Raw genomic sequence first — 14,162 nt, forward strand, 5'->3', positions numbered from 1 at the left:
TAGTAGAGGCTTACTTGGGACACTATGTTTTGTCTATGTATCCACACATGTATCAAGTTTCCAGTCAATACAATTATAGCATGAATAATAAACCTTTATCACGAATAAGGAAATATAAAATAACAACTTTATTATTGCCTCTAGGGCATATTTCCATCAGTCTCCCACTTGCACTAGAGTCAATAATATAGTTCACATCGCCATGTAAATAACACCCATAGTTCACATCACCATGTAAACAACATCCAAAGGGTTTACTAGAGTCAATAATCTAGTTCACATCGCCATGTGATTAACACCCAAAGGGTAATAAGGTGTGATCATGTTTTGCTTGTGAGAGAGGCCCCCTCAATGGGTCTGCGACATTTAGATCCGCTTTCGGTCTCCAGTGTTCCGAGACCATGTTTGTATATGCTAGGCTCGTCAAGTTTAACCCAAGTATTCTGCATGTGTAAAACTGTCTTGCACCCATTATATGTGAACGTAAAGTCTATCACACCCGATCATCACGTGGTGTCTCGAAACGACGAACTGTAGCAACGGTGCATACTCATGGAGAACACTTTTACCTTTTAATCTAATGAAGGGATCATCTTATAATGCTACCGTCGTTCTAAGCAAAATAAGATGCATATAAGATAAACATCACATGCAATCAAAATATGTGACATGATATGGCCATCATCATCTTGTGCTTTTGATCTCCATCTCCAAAGCATCGTCATGATCTCCATCGTCACCGGCTCGACACCATGATCTTCATCGTTGCATCGTGGTCGTCTCGCCAACTATTGCTTCTACAACTATTGCTAACTCATAGCGATAAAGTAAAGCAATTACATGGCATTTGCATTTCATATAATAAAGAGACAACCATAAGGCTCCTGCCGATTGCCTGATATCTTACAAAACATGATCATCTCATACAATAGCGTATATCACATCATGTCTTGAGCATATCACACCACAACATACCCTGCAAAAACAAGTTAGACATCCTCTACTTTGTTTTTGCAAGTTTTACGTGGCTGCTACGGGTTTCTAGCAAGAACTGTTCTTACCTAAGGCAAAAACCACAACGGTGATTCGTCAAGTTTGCTGTTTTAACCTTCTTCAAGGACCGGACATAGTCAAATTTGATTCAACTAAAGTAGGAGAAACAGACACCCGCCAGCCACCTTTATGCAAAACTAGTTGCATGTCAGTCGGTGGAACCGGTCTCATGTGCGTGGACATGTAAGGTTGGTCTGAGCCGCTTCATCCCACAAGACCACCGAATCAAAAAAGACAGTGGTGGTAAGCAGTATGACTATCACCGCCCAAAACTCTTTGTGTTCTACTCGTTCATATCATCTACGCATAGACCTGGCTCATGATGCCACTGATGGGAATCGTTGCATGGAAAACAAAAAAAATTCTACGCACATGCAATGATCTATCCATGGAGATGCATAGAAACGAGAGGGGGAGAGTGTGTCCATGTACCCTTGTAGACCGAAAGCGGAAGCGTCTGTTAACGCGGTTGATGTAGTCGAACTTCTTCTTGTTCCGACCGATCAAGTACCGAACGTATGGCACCTCCGAGTTCTACACACATTCAGCTTGACAATGTCCCTCGAAGTCTTGATCCAGTAAAGTGTCGAGGGATAGTTGCGTTAGCACAATGGCATGGTGATGGTGATGGTGAAGTGATCTGTGCAGGGCTTCGCCTAAGAACTACATGAATATGACCGGACGCGTAAACTGTGGAGAGGGGCGCCGCACACGCCAAGGAATCAATATTGTGTGTTCTAGGCACCTCCCCCTTGATATATATAGGTGGGAGGGAGAGGAGGCAGCCAAGGGGGCACCCAAGTAGGAGGAATCCTAATTGGGACCCTAATCTTATTCGGCCCCCCTTACCATAATTCCCGAAGGGGGAAGGAAGAAGGAGGGGGGAGAGAAGGAGAGGGGAGGCCGAATCCCTCACCTTCCTTTCTCTCTTCTCCTCTTTCCTCCCCCTTATTTCGGCCTACATGGGGCGCACCAGCCCCTTAGGGGCTAGTCTGTCCCACTCTTAGCCCATTAGTCCCATGTAGTTGCCGAGGGGATGCCCGGAACCCCTTCCGGTGACCTGATACATACCTGGTACCCCCGGAACACTCTCGTGTCCGAATACTATTGTCCTATATATCAATCTTTACCTCTCGACCATTTTTACACTTCTCGTCATGTCAGTGATCTCATCCGGAACTCTAAACAACATTCGGTCACCAAATCACATAACTCATATATAGAAATCGTCATCAAGCATTAAGCGTGCGGACCATACGGGTTCGAGAACTATGTAGACATGACCGAGACACCTCTCCGGTCAATAACCAATAGAGGAACATGGATGCTCATATTGGCTCCCACATATTCTACGAAGATCTTTATCGGTTGAACCATTATGACAACATACGTTATTCCCTTTGTCATCGGTATGTTACTTGCCCGAGATTCGATTGTCGGTATCTTATGCCTAGTTCAATCTCGTTGCCGGCAAGTCTCTTTACTCGTTCTGTAATGCATCATACTACAACTAACTCATTAATCACTTTGCTTGCAAGGCTTCTTATGATGTGCATCACCGAGAGGGCCCAGAGATACCACTCCGATAATCGGAGTGACAAATCCTAATCTTGATCTATGCCAACCCAACAGACACCTTCAGAGATACCTATAGAGCATCTTTATAATCACCCAGTTACGTTGTGACATTTGATATCACACAAGGTATTCATCCGATATCTAGGAGTTGCATAATCTCGTAGTCAAAGGAATATGTATATGACATGAAGAAAGCAATAGCAATAAAACTTAACGATCATTATGCTAAGCTAACGGATGGGTCTTGTCCATCACATCATTATCCTAATGATGTGATCCATTCATCAAATGAAAACACATGTCCATGTCTAGGAAACTTAACCATCTTTGATTAATGAGCTCGTCTAGTAGAGGCTTACTAGGGACGCTGTGTTTTGTCTATGCATCCACACAAGTATCAAGTTTCCGATTAATTCAATTATAGCATGAATAATAAACCTTTATCATGAATAAGGAAATATAAAATAACAACTTTATTATTGCCTCTAGGGCATATTTCCTTCAACCACCATACCTACCTATATGCGGTATTTACCTGCCGTTCCAAGTAAATTTGCATGTGCCAAACTCTAAACCTTGCCCGAATCGCTCATGTAGCGACTGGGGGCTGTCATTATCTTCCATGCTAGGTGGGTTATTCTCACGATGAGTATTGATTCACTTGTCATTCACGTGAAAGTGGCTGGTAATCGGGGCGCCCAGTTCCATGCTCTAAATCAAATCAAAATATAATTTCAAACAAAACTCCCCCAGCCTGTTGTTGGTATGGACGGTACCCGTTGTTTCAGATCAGCCGAGAGTGTGATTGTTGGTGCAGGGGGAGTAAAAACTTTACCATTCTTTTTGGAACCGCCTATAATGTATCTATCATGGAAGATACCGAGATCTCTTGGTTGTTATGTTGACAACGAAAGTATACCGCTCAAAATTATATTCATCTATGTTTTAAAAGCTCGAGCTCTGGCACCTCTGCAAATTCCTACTTCCCTCTGCGAAGGGCCTATCTATTAATTTTATTTTTGAGTCATCATCCTCTTATAAAAAGCACCAGTTAAAGAGCACCACTGTCATTTGTATGCTTTTTTATTAATTGATATTGAGTATGACTGGATCTCTTTTACCATGAATTATAATGTCTAGTCAGTCCTTGTTCTTTAGAGGTGCTCTGCATTTATGTTTTGCGGTCTCATAAAGGGCTAGTGAGATACCATTATATCATATTGTATCATGATTGCTTTGAAAAAGTGTTGTCATCCGAGATTTATTATTATCGCTCGCTAGTTGATTATGCCATTGATATGAGTAAATGTAAGGCCTAAATGTTATTGTGAATATGGTTAGTTCATAACCTTTGCTGAAAACCTGAACATCAATTAGACATATTTACAACAACAGGATCAAACAGAGTTTGTAAAAGTTTTTCTTTGTCACTTTCAGTTTGTCAACTGAATTGCTTGAGGACAAGCAGTGGGTTAAGCTTGGGGGAGTTGATACGTCTCCATCGTATCTACTTTTCCAAACTCTTTTGCCCTTGTTTTGGACTCTAGTTTGCATGATTTGAATGGCACTAACCCGAACTGACACAGTTTTCAGCAGAATTGCCTTGGTGTTATTTTTGTGCAGAAATAAAAGTTCTAGGATTGACCTAAAAATTTACAGAGAATATTTTTGGAATATATATAAAAAATATGTGAAAGAATCAATCAGAGGGGGTCCACCCGTTGACCACAAGGGTGGGGGGCACGCCCTACCCCCCTGGGCACGCCCCCTGGCTTGTGGATCCCCTGGAGACCCTCCGACCTCAACTCCAACTCCATATAACCCTATTCGAGGAGAAAAAATCAGGGAGGAGAGTTCATCGCGTTTCACGATACGGAGCCGCCGCCACCTCTTGTTCTTCCTTGGGAGGGCAGATCTGGAGTCTGTTTTGGGCTCCGAAGAGGGGAAATCGACGCCGTCGTCATCATCAACTAACCTCCATCACCAATTTCATGACGCTCATCGCCATGCGTGAGTAATATCTTCGTAGGATTGCTGGACGGTAATGGGTTGGATGAGATTTATCATGTAATCGAGTTAGTTATGTTAGGGTTTAATCCCTAGTATCCACTATGTTCTGTGATTGATGTTGTTGTGACTTTGATATGCTTAATGCTTGTCACTAGGGCCCGAGTGCCATGATTTCATATATGAACCTATTATGTTGTCATGAATATATGTGAGTTCTTGATCCTATCTTGCAAGTTCTAGACACGTATTACGAGTTATGATCCGCATACCCCAAGGTGACAATAATTGGGATTCTTTTCGGTGATTACCGTAGTATGAGAAGTTCATGTATTCACCAAGTGCTAATGCTTTGGTTCGGTTCTCTATTATGAGGAGTTTCCATTAGGACCCCGCTGCCACGGGAGGTTGGGACAAAAGATGTCATGCAAGTTCTTTTCCATAAGCACGTATGACTATATACGGAATACACGCCTACATTATATTGATGAATTGGAGCTAGTTCTGTGTCACCCTAGGTTATAACTGTTGTATGATGAATGACATCCGACATAATTATTCATCACTGATCCATTGCCTACGAGCTTTACACATATTGATCTTTGCTAAGTTACTTTGTTTATGCCACTGTTACAATCGCTACAAAACTGCTATTGTTACTTTTGCTACCATTATCGTTACTTCCATACTACTTTGCTACTAAATATTTTGCTGCAGATATTAAGTCTTTCAGGTGTGCTTGAATTGACAACTCAGCTGCTAATACTTGAGAATGTTCTTTGGCCCCCCTTGTGTCGAATCAATAAATTTGGGTTGAATACTCTACCCTCGAAAACTGTTGCGATCCCCTGTACTTGTGGGTTATCATGGCACGACGGAGATCGATCTGAAGTGGGGAAGAACGTGATCGCGTCGTCGATTCCTGGCAACCAGACCAATTCCTTCAACTTAGAGGTCCAAAGGAGTTACGCGAAGCTATCTGGCTAGGTGGTTGGGCAAAGCAAGATTGTTGGGTACGGAAACAAAACGCAACATAGGCGGTGGCATGAACGGACACTTGGGTCATCATCGTCGATCGCTCTCCGAGCGTTGCCAGAGACAAAGGTGCATCCATTGACCTAAAGACGTTGCCTTGATCCTCCATGAGGCCTCGCTGACCTCCACCGAGCTGGGAAGCGCGGTGTTGGGGCCATGATGGCCGCGACGCGGTCGATGCCACTCTCCAGTCGTGGAGCTTGGTTTGGTGGCGAGGATATTCGAGGTGACTCCAGCGGGTGGGCACAGTGGTAGCAAGTTGGAGTGGCAGGGGGAGACAAGCTTGGGTAGGGGACTGACGGCTCATCGACCTAAAGACGTTGCCTTGATCCTCCATGAGGCCTCGCTGACCTCCACCGAGCTGGGAAGCACGGTGTTGGGGCCACGATGGCCGCGACGCGGTCGATGCCACTCTGCAGTCATGGAGCTTGGTTTGGTGGCAAGGATATTCGAGGTGACTCCAGCGGGTGGGCACAGTGGTAGCAAGTTGGAGTGGCAGGGGGAGACAAGCTTGGGTAGGGGACTGACGGCGGGAGCAGCATGTCTGTAAGTTGAAGGGTCACCTGACGAGGGGGGCCAACTGTATTGGATATACTAGGGGGTTAAGAAAGCAAAAAAAAAGGTCCAGGAGTGATGTGAACCATCCACTTTTTCTAATTCGCAAAAAAAGTGTATTGTTTTTTGACAATTTATTCAAAAATTTCCGCGCACTTCCATTTTTTTGCTCAAAACAATATGGAAGTATTTAGCTAGCATTACTCCATCTTTGGCATTTCATATGTTCAAAAGACCAAAATATGCGCAAATGAAGCATAATTCAAGAACTAAGGTCTCAGACATTGCAACATTCTCACACATAGCTTAGGTCTCACAAATAAATCTCACACATAGCTTTGGGCACAGTACAGAATAGAAGGTTCACACATGGAGGTCACACATCATCCTCAAATCCGAGCAGCCTACAGAATTTTGCGTACTTCTTCTTGCCCCATGTCCCTAAGGCATTGCTTCCTCAAGCTACACCACTACCAGAAGAGACACTATTGAGCTTATCAGACCGTGAGGTATCAACAGCTGCATGGTTGAGAAAATTGTTAAACTATAAAGTAATAATAACTGTCAAATAGCATGTAGATTGACTGAAATTGGAAGTATAAAGTTGAAACACCAAATGTGAAGAACAAAGTACACTGAAGCACATGCAACGACAACAATGCATACAATGAAAGAGGTCTGTCATGAACTTGCCTCGATACTGAAGGTTGTCTGAAAAAGCACCCTTCACACACAAAGTTGTCAAACCTGTATATTAACCCACACTCAGAATATTGTACAAGATAGCACATGGATATATATTTTAAACTCAATGTATCTCCTCTCACCGGTTAACATTGTCCCAGAGCCATTTTATCTAGACTGCAATTAACAAATTACTTTGCACTACGAAAGCCATAGCTAACTGTCTATACATATAATACAGATACCTATTAACCATTCTTGTCAGCAGCAATTAGTTACAAGATTCAGTTTTAATTTAACACCTTCTCTGCTAGTAGGCTACTATTTATCACCTTCTCTGCTAGTAGGCTAGCAGCACAGAGCACCGAACCGATTGACTCTACAAAGTAAAACTATGTGTCCCTGTAGTCGTTTATTTCATCTCTGTACCATAAGAAACTTGATTCCAATGAACAAGGTAAACAGTAGGCATGCAACAAGCCATCAGTTAGCTAGCCATTGTCTCACGAGTTGATTAGTTCTTGTCCGGATGCAATCTGCCCAATCCCAACTCATGGAGCACTAGTATTCCTGCTAGTCTAATTGAAACACCCATTAAAATTAGCCCCGGCACTTGCAATCCAGCGAACCATAATACAACGAGAAGCTAGCTAGAAGGTTCACCTACTTGCTCATCCTCAAATCAGTTTGCAGGGCTGGTAACCACTAATACCATCATGCAACACAGATCCAATTAACTTTGGATTATATTACTGTTGTTAATCCCCAGAACCAATGCGTCGCTAGTAAGATTAGAGGAACACGTACCAGAAGAAGACCAAACTAGAGCTTCAAAGCTTTAGGGCCGCTGTAGGAGCAGGTCTCCATTGACTTCGGCGGAGCGGCTGCGGTTTCGATGATGGTGCGGCCTGGGAGAGTCGCCGCGGCGCTCGATCTGAGGAACGGCTCGGGAGGCGCGTAGGGAAGGCGGCCCTCGACTCCAGTTCGCAAGATGACGTCGTCGCCCCATGTCCTCGCGCCGTCTACGCACTCGTGAGATGGGATCGGCGATATGTGACAGTTACGTGGGATTAACCGAGCGAAGCACAATGTTTCCAAGAAAAAGCCACGGACCATAATACCCTTCTTGATTAAATTAAATATTTTAATTAACATGTTAAAATCAACGGTGGGAAATAGTCAAGGGAGGAGCTACAGGAAATTACATTTCATAACTCTCACCGTAAAAGAGCTCATAAGTGGTATGACTATAACTGAACTATGTGTCCCTTTAAATCATAATAATTGAATCATAGTTTGTGGCCCATGTTAAAATATGCATGACCGAAGTGTGTTGTTGATTACCGTTATTGTCGCCAAATACATATCCTCCGGACTCCATACTTATATTTTGCGCTATATTTATTCTATAACATATAGCTTATACTTACATTAAACATTTCAGATTCTATGGTTTCCAGTGGGATTTCAAAGGGGCAAGGAAGGGTGGAGGCATGAGAACCCTCTAAATGACATTCATATATGGAGCTCCAACATGTTAGTTTATTTGCATGTACGCAGAGGGATGACAAGAAAAATAAATTTAAGGATCTTCGTGCAGTTTGACAGCTAGAATTTTATGACCTTGTCTGGGCTTAGGGAGTCATCATTGTCTCTCCCTTTGCCTTAACTGTCCTCGCGTAGGGTCCAGCAACCTCCTGGAGCTCGATTTCATGCTCGGTTTCAGATTTGTTTGTTCTGAGAGTAACAAACACGTGAACTCCCGTGACCATTCTGTATTCTATATGTAAGCTGATCTGGTTCTTTCTATATGTGTGTACAATGTTCTCATTGAGCAAGTAGGCGGAGCACAACAGCGATATGATACTCTAAACTCCCACTAAATTGCATAGTTAATGATTCAAATCGTAGCATCTCATAATAGGTGTCAATTACCTTCAAGTAATCTTATTCGTATATGGTGATCTGTTCTAATGTACAGATCATTTTTCATATTTATCATGGCCACTTTGTAATGTTTTCTTACCATTTCTGTAGGGCACTGATTTCTGCTACCACTTGCAATTATTTCTTAGGAAAATTTCTGGACCAGTATACACCCAGATTTTCAGGATTAATAACACCAGTGGGTTAATAGAAATCCTAACATAGCGGCCCAGTTTATAAGGGAAACTAGGCCAAAAACCGCACAAGCGACAATGTCAACCACACGACACGACACAAGGCTACAACCGCACCGAAACACACACCCTCAGATCCCAAGATCCAACACGACAGCTCCGCCCCTGCTCTGGCTATGCGGCCGTGAGATGCAGCAGAAGCGCCCCTCTGCCACCTTCCCCGGAGTGCGCGCGGTGTTTGCCGGCGGCCTCCTCGGGTGGCGGCGAGACTAGGAAGGAGGGAAGGAGGGGAACACGGCGGCACTAGAGGGGATTCCCCCACGTCGCCCCTGCACACACATCAATTTATTTTAATGGTCTGGGATATAATATAAATGTGTCCTGTTCTTGAATTGTGTTTCACGTGGAACTATTGATGCTGTTTTGAACAAAGAAAAAAAAATCTTAGTAGGGTTCAAGTCCTTGTTGTTAATAAGAAATTTATATTTCTAAAATACAAGTAGAATTAAACTCCTGGAACTTATGAAGCAGAAGAATATTTCAAGTTGTTTACAATTAGGGTGTAGAGGCCACAAGGCTTCTTGAATCTGACACAAGTCATGCACATTTGACAAGTCAAGACAGAGCACTCAGATTTTGGCCAAGCCCAATAAAGACATAGGTCCCACAAGTAAAAGCACTAAAAACACATGTTTTTTCTCCATTCATGTTAACGTAGCTTATTATTTTTCTTTCTAGGGCATATTGCTCTTCTCCTTTTTCATACTGATTATTTCCTTTTTGTGTGAATTTTGTGCATGTCATGCAGCCAACTTTAGTAGTTCAGTTATGCTAATATAAAGTAGTGAGTTTTATTACATGAGAATATGAATAGGGCGGTGAAGGAGGTATATTGGAAACAAAGTTTTGTTGGCAATTCCATTGGAAATATTATTGTAAGAACTGCCTAAGGTATTTTCCAACTTGTCAAATTCATGTGAATAGAGTAATTATTTTAGGGGACTAACTACATTTCTGCATGTAAATAGAACTTGCATTGCAGCCATACTTGAAGAACCACCACAAATACATGCCAATATCAGGGCCTCACTTAGGATCTGGTCTCTGGCTTCTAAAAAAGCTCAAGGTTCCGCAATGCATCAATCAACTTACTTTCAGTGATTATCAAGACTCCCAAAAAGCTCAAGGCGCAGGCACTCATCATTGTTGGTTTTCTCATGTCATGCCATGCTTGGTCTTGTAAGTGTATCTTGAGAAATTGCTGGATGTTCCGCGAGTGTGCAACCAAACTTGGATGACTTAACGTACAAATGCATTATTCATAACGAAAGTAATATCAGTGTATGTGTCTAAAAATTATGGCATACTTTTGTAAAAAGATGGCATCTTCTTCCAGATAAAGAAGTGATCATGGTAAAAAAATTACTTTCTTTGGGTAGTCTCCATGACTAGAAGGTTGGAACGTTGAGATCGATATCAGGGAGTGTGCATTTGTAGAAAAGATTATTAGATACCCGTGGTGGCTCAAAGGTGCTCCCCACGGAAAATCGGTCGGCCAAGGAATAAGAATAGTCACATGAACTCCAAATTTCTATGATTTTGTTTGTATTTGAATTAAGAAAAGGGCAAGATAGTAAAATGGTTCTATGTCTTTATAAAAGTATAAAGAAATACGGATAACAGTGTATGTACATCACCACCACCACCACCACACTTATGCACTCACACATGGATGGGTACCACAACCCTCCTAACCATTCAACTACTGGTTGGTTTTAATAACATATTTTTTTAAGTTGTCAATAACATATTATTGTGTTTGATTTTTTTGAGACAATATTATTGTGTTCGATAGTATGATGTGTGTTAGCTGAGATGTGCATTCTTCTCGGTTATTTTAGCTGTGTCGATACCATCTTAATAATTTTTTAAAGCCCGTGGCAATGCACGGGCATTCTACTAGTAAAGGTTAATTTAGGTGTCCCAACACAAATAACTTGAGATGATTAGTGATATACTTTATATATATTGTTGCCATCTCCTAAATAGAAAGGTAGTATAAAGGTTAATTTAGGTGTCCCAACACAAATAACTTGAATGTGTCTAGAATAATCCATGTGAATGTTAAATCTTGCTCAAGGAACCATGGCAACTGAATCTCTTAACAAGCACTCTCTTGAACAGCAACAGAAATACTGAATTTTCCATATGGCGGCTCAGCTATTTAATTAAACTGTTTATCATGCTCATCAATCTCTGGTATAATATGTGTTGCTTATGAAATATTGCTAGCTTGATGGGCCATTGTTAGGAAGAAAACTAAACAGGCTTGACCATAAAAAGCTAGATACGTACCTCGTGATTCTAGAAATAACACATGTAACAGGTTTATGATCCTTGGTGGGAGCAGAACAAACCGCGAAGGAAGTAAAGAAACAGAGAAAATCAAACAGGTCACACAGGCATAAGATAAGCCGCATATAATGTGATGAATGACATAAAAACGACTTTTGAAATACAACCATGTAAAGCTCAAGACTACCAAATTACAGCAAGGATTGGGAATATTACCAGCAGAGTAACTTCTAGCAGCAATCACCTCGACGATCCCCAAGAGAAGCATTACGAAAATGTTACACAAAGGAAAATGAAAGAAGAATTTGCCTTCCAGTGGATACTGACTACATAGTTAACTTTCCAACCCATTCATCAATCATTCCATAGTCAATGCTTAGCTCCCTCAAGGGCGGAATGTTCTCCAGGGCAAAGATCATGAGGTGGGGATAAGACACGTTGTAGTGGTCAAACAGCACAAACTGAATAAATACATTTGGACTGCAACTATGGCTGAAATAACAAGCCACATTCCTTGCCCTTGAGACATCAATCGAGAAGTTCAAGTCTGTAGTGGCAGGATGGTTCGGAGCGACATACTCAGGATATACATCAGAGATATCACCCCAATCTAACCACCTTGAAGGGAACCTGTTCGGATGCACCAAACAATCACCACTGGCTGCCACTATCTCTGACTGCTGATGAGTAAGCACAATCCCACTAAACTCACAGATGAACGTGCCAGACTTAATGAGATCCAGAGACCGAACACCCCACCCAGTTTCCCTTGACCGGAACACCTCAAGCCTACTCTTAAGCCCCTTCTGACTAACCCTGTTGGGGCAGCTAGGTGGGCATTGGCAATATGGACCACACTCATACAGCAGTGGTTTGCCCCTTAGAAGAACACCAGCTTTATCATACGCAAACTCACCCCCATTCCTTTCTGCACAATAACATCCAATTGAGCAATTCTCGATGCACCCACACCCACCACCACCCTCAGCAAACTTCCCTTGAACTGCAGAAGATGGGAATATTGGCCGTGCCAGGTACTCAAATAAGAGTGGGTCCCTATCATCATCGACATCATTATATAGTGCAATTGGCATGATCTCTCGACCCATGGAAATATCAAAGCTCAGGTATCCAGTTGGTCGCATAGATAGTGCATCCACCTTAAGATGTTCAGCTGCACGATAATTTACAGATCCCATGGGCTCCTGCCCTTCAATGCGAATCATTTTATACTTGTAAACACCAAAGCCTGCTTTCCCGCGATCGAGCCAGTAGTCAACAACCTTGTAGAGGCCGTCGTAGAAGTAGACCTTTCCAACAGGGCTGCGCTTAGACTTGACTGCACGGATTACACGAATCTCAATACCATAGGCCATGCTTCGCTCGAGGGCAAGATTGCCACCCTCAAGCTTCTGGTCGATGCAATGCTTGTGCAGGTTGGGGTCTCGGCCACCATGGCCAGTGTACACCAGTACATCACCACGATCATCATCATCTTCATACCCACCAGAGACAATAATAGATGTGGCTATAGGCTCGCCTGAGGCAGATTGCCCTGCTGAGAGATAATCAATCCCGGCCTGCACCTGGCCATGGAGGCCTAGCACACATAACTCCATGCGGAAGAAGAAGGCATCGCCGACAGCAATCCCAGGTATCGGCCCCACTATGCGGCGGTCGCGGTTAAGCCACAGGTCTCGGTCGGCCATGAGCGCCGCAGCCCGCAGGTCGGCGCGCACGCGACGCCGGTCCACTGAGCCAAGCCCGATGACGCCCGCAAGACCGAGCGCCTCCGCGCGCTCGTCGTCCTTCAGCAGCAGGCCGCGGAGCGACTCGAAGGTGATGCGCGCCCGGCGCACCAAATCACGAAAATAGATCTGATCCCGCACGCTAAGTGAGGACACCCGTACCAACTCTGACGACCGCGGCCGGCGCTTCTTCGCCGCGGACCCCGACCCAGGCTGCACTGCCGCCGGCGCCGTGGCCTCAGACGTCGGCGCTGGCATGATCGCCCCGGCCCCCGCTGATAACAGGTAGAGGCTCGCCAATCGGCAGTACTCCGCGAAGAGCGCGTCCTCGTCGGGGTTTGGTGGCAGCAACTGCAGAGGCGGCAGGACCTCAGGCGAAGACAGGTCAGGCGTTGTCGGTGCCGCGAACGCCGCCGCAACAGCAGCCGTGGCCTGCGGCGGCAGCGGCAGCGGTGGCGGCAGAGGGCCATGCTCAGGGGAAGCCGGCTCCGACTTGGGCTCCCTCCTCAGGAACGGCAGGAAGTTGAGGTCAATGGAGTCAGAGGAAAGAGATGAGGGCGAGGACAGCTGCGACGACGGCGAGGACTCATCCACCTCCATTGCCCCAAAAAGAAAAACCCGGCCTCCGCGTCGTCTTCTAAAACAACGAAACAGAGGATCCTCAATTCCCAAATTCCTCCACGAGCGCGGCGGAAACGCCGAGGGCGACAAAGTGGCGGATGTGGGGAGGGAGCACGGTGGTGAATTAGTGAAGATGGGGGTGAAGGTAGGGGCAGGATTGCGACCGAGGGAGAAGTGCGAAATGCGCTCCTTTCCTTGTATATTTATTACACAGTATGTTAGGCTAACAGCATTCCCCCACCCCACCCCACCCCACCACCCGGACAGGCCCACCAGGGTGCCTTTTCAGTCGATCGTTGGTTTGGGCCCAAATAACAACCAGCGAATCCGAGACCCGAACAAAAAGGCGCGTGGGCACGTGCTATCTACGACACCAGGCATATTCCTGTCGTTTTGCCCATCCTTC

At 44.3% G+C, this 14,162-nt stretch overlaps 1 protein-coding gene across 1 annotated transcript; it reads right to left on the bottom strand.

Annotated features, from left to right (window-relative positions):
- Positions 1-6,507: 6,507 nt before the first annotated feature.
- LOC123044785 (histone-lysine N-methyltransferase family member SUVH2) lies at positions 6,508-13,938 on the bottom strand. Its single transcript, XM_044467667.1, has 3 exons — positions 11,604-13,938; positions 6,922-6,975; positions 6,508-6,747 (listed from the first exon to the last, which is right to left on the bottom strand). Exon 1 carries the CDS (start codon positions 13,733-13,735, stop codon positions 11,714-11,716), a length of 2,022 nt encoding a protein of 673 aa, XP_044323602.1. The 5' UTR covers positions 13,736-13,938; the 3' UTR covers positions 6,508-6,747; positions 6,922-6,975; positions 11,604-11,713.
- Between the last annotated feature and the right edge of the window lie 224 nt (positions 13,939-14,162).

The sequence above is a fragment of the Triticum aestivum genome, chromosome 2B (genome assembly GCF_018294505.1).
Source record: "Triticum aestivum cultivar Chinese Spring chromosome 2B, IWGSC CS RefSeq v2.1, whole genome shotgun sequence".
NCBI classification, from domain to species: Eukaryota; Viridiplantae; Streptophyta; class Magnoliopsida; order Poales; family Poaceae; genus Triticum; species Triticum aestivum.

What these genes read in the sequence shown, in the direction of transcription:
- LOC123044785 (XM_044467667.1), bottom strand. Translation starts at nt 13,735, where the DNA reads ATGGAGGTGGATGAGTCCTCGCCGTCGTCGCAGCTGTCCTCGCCCTCA.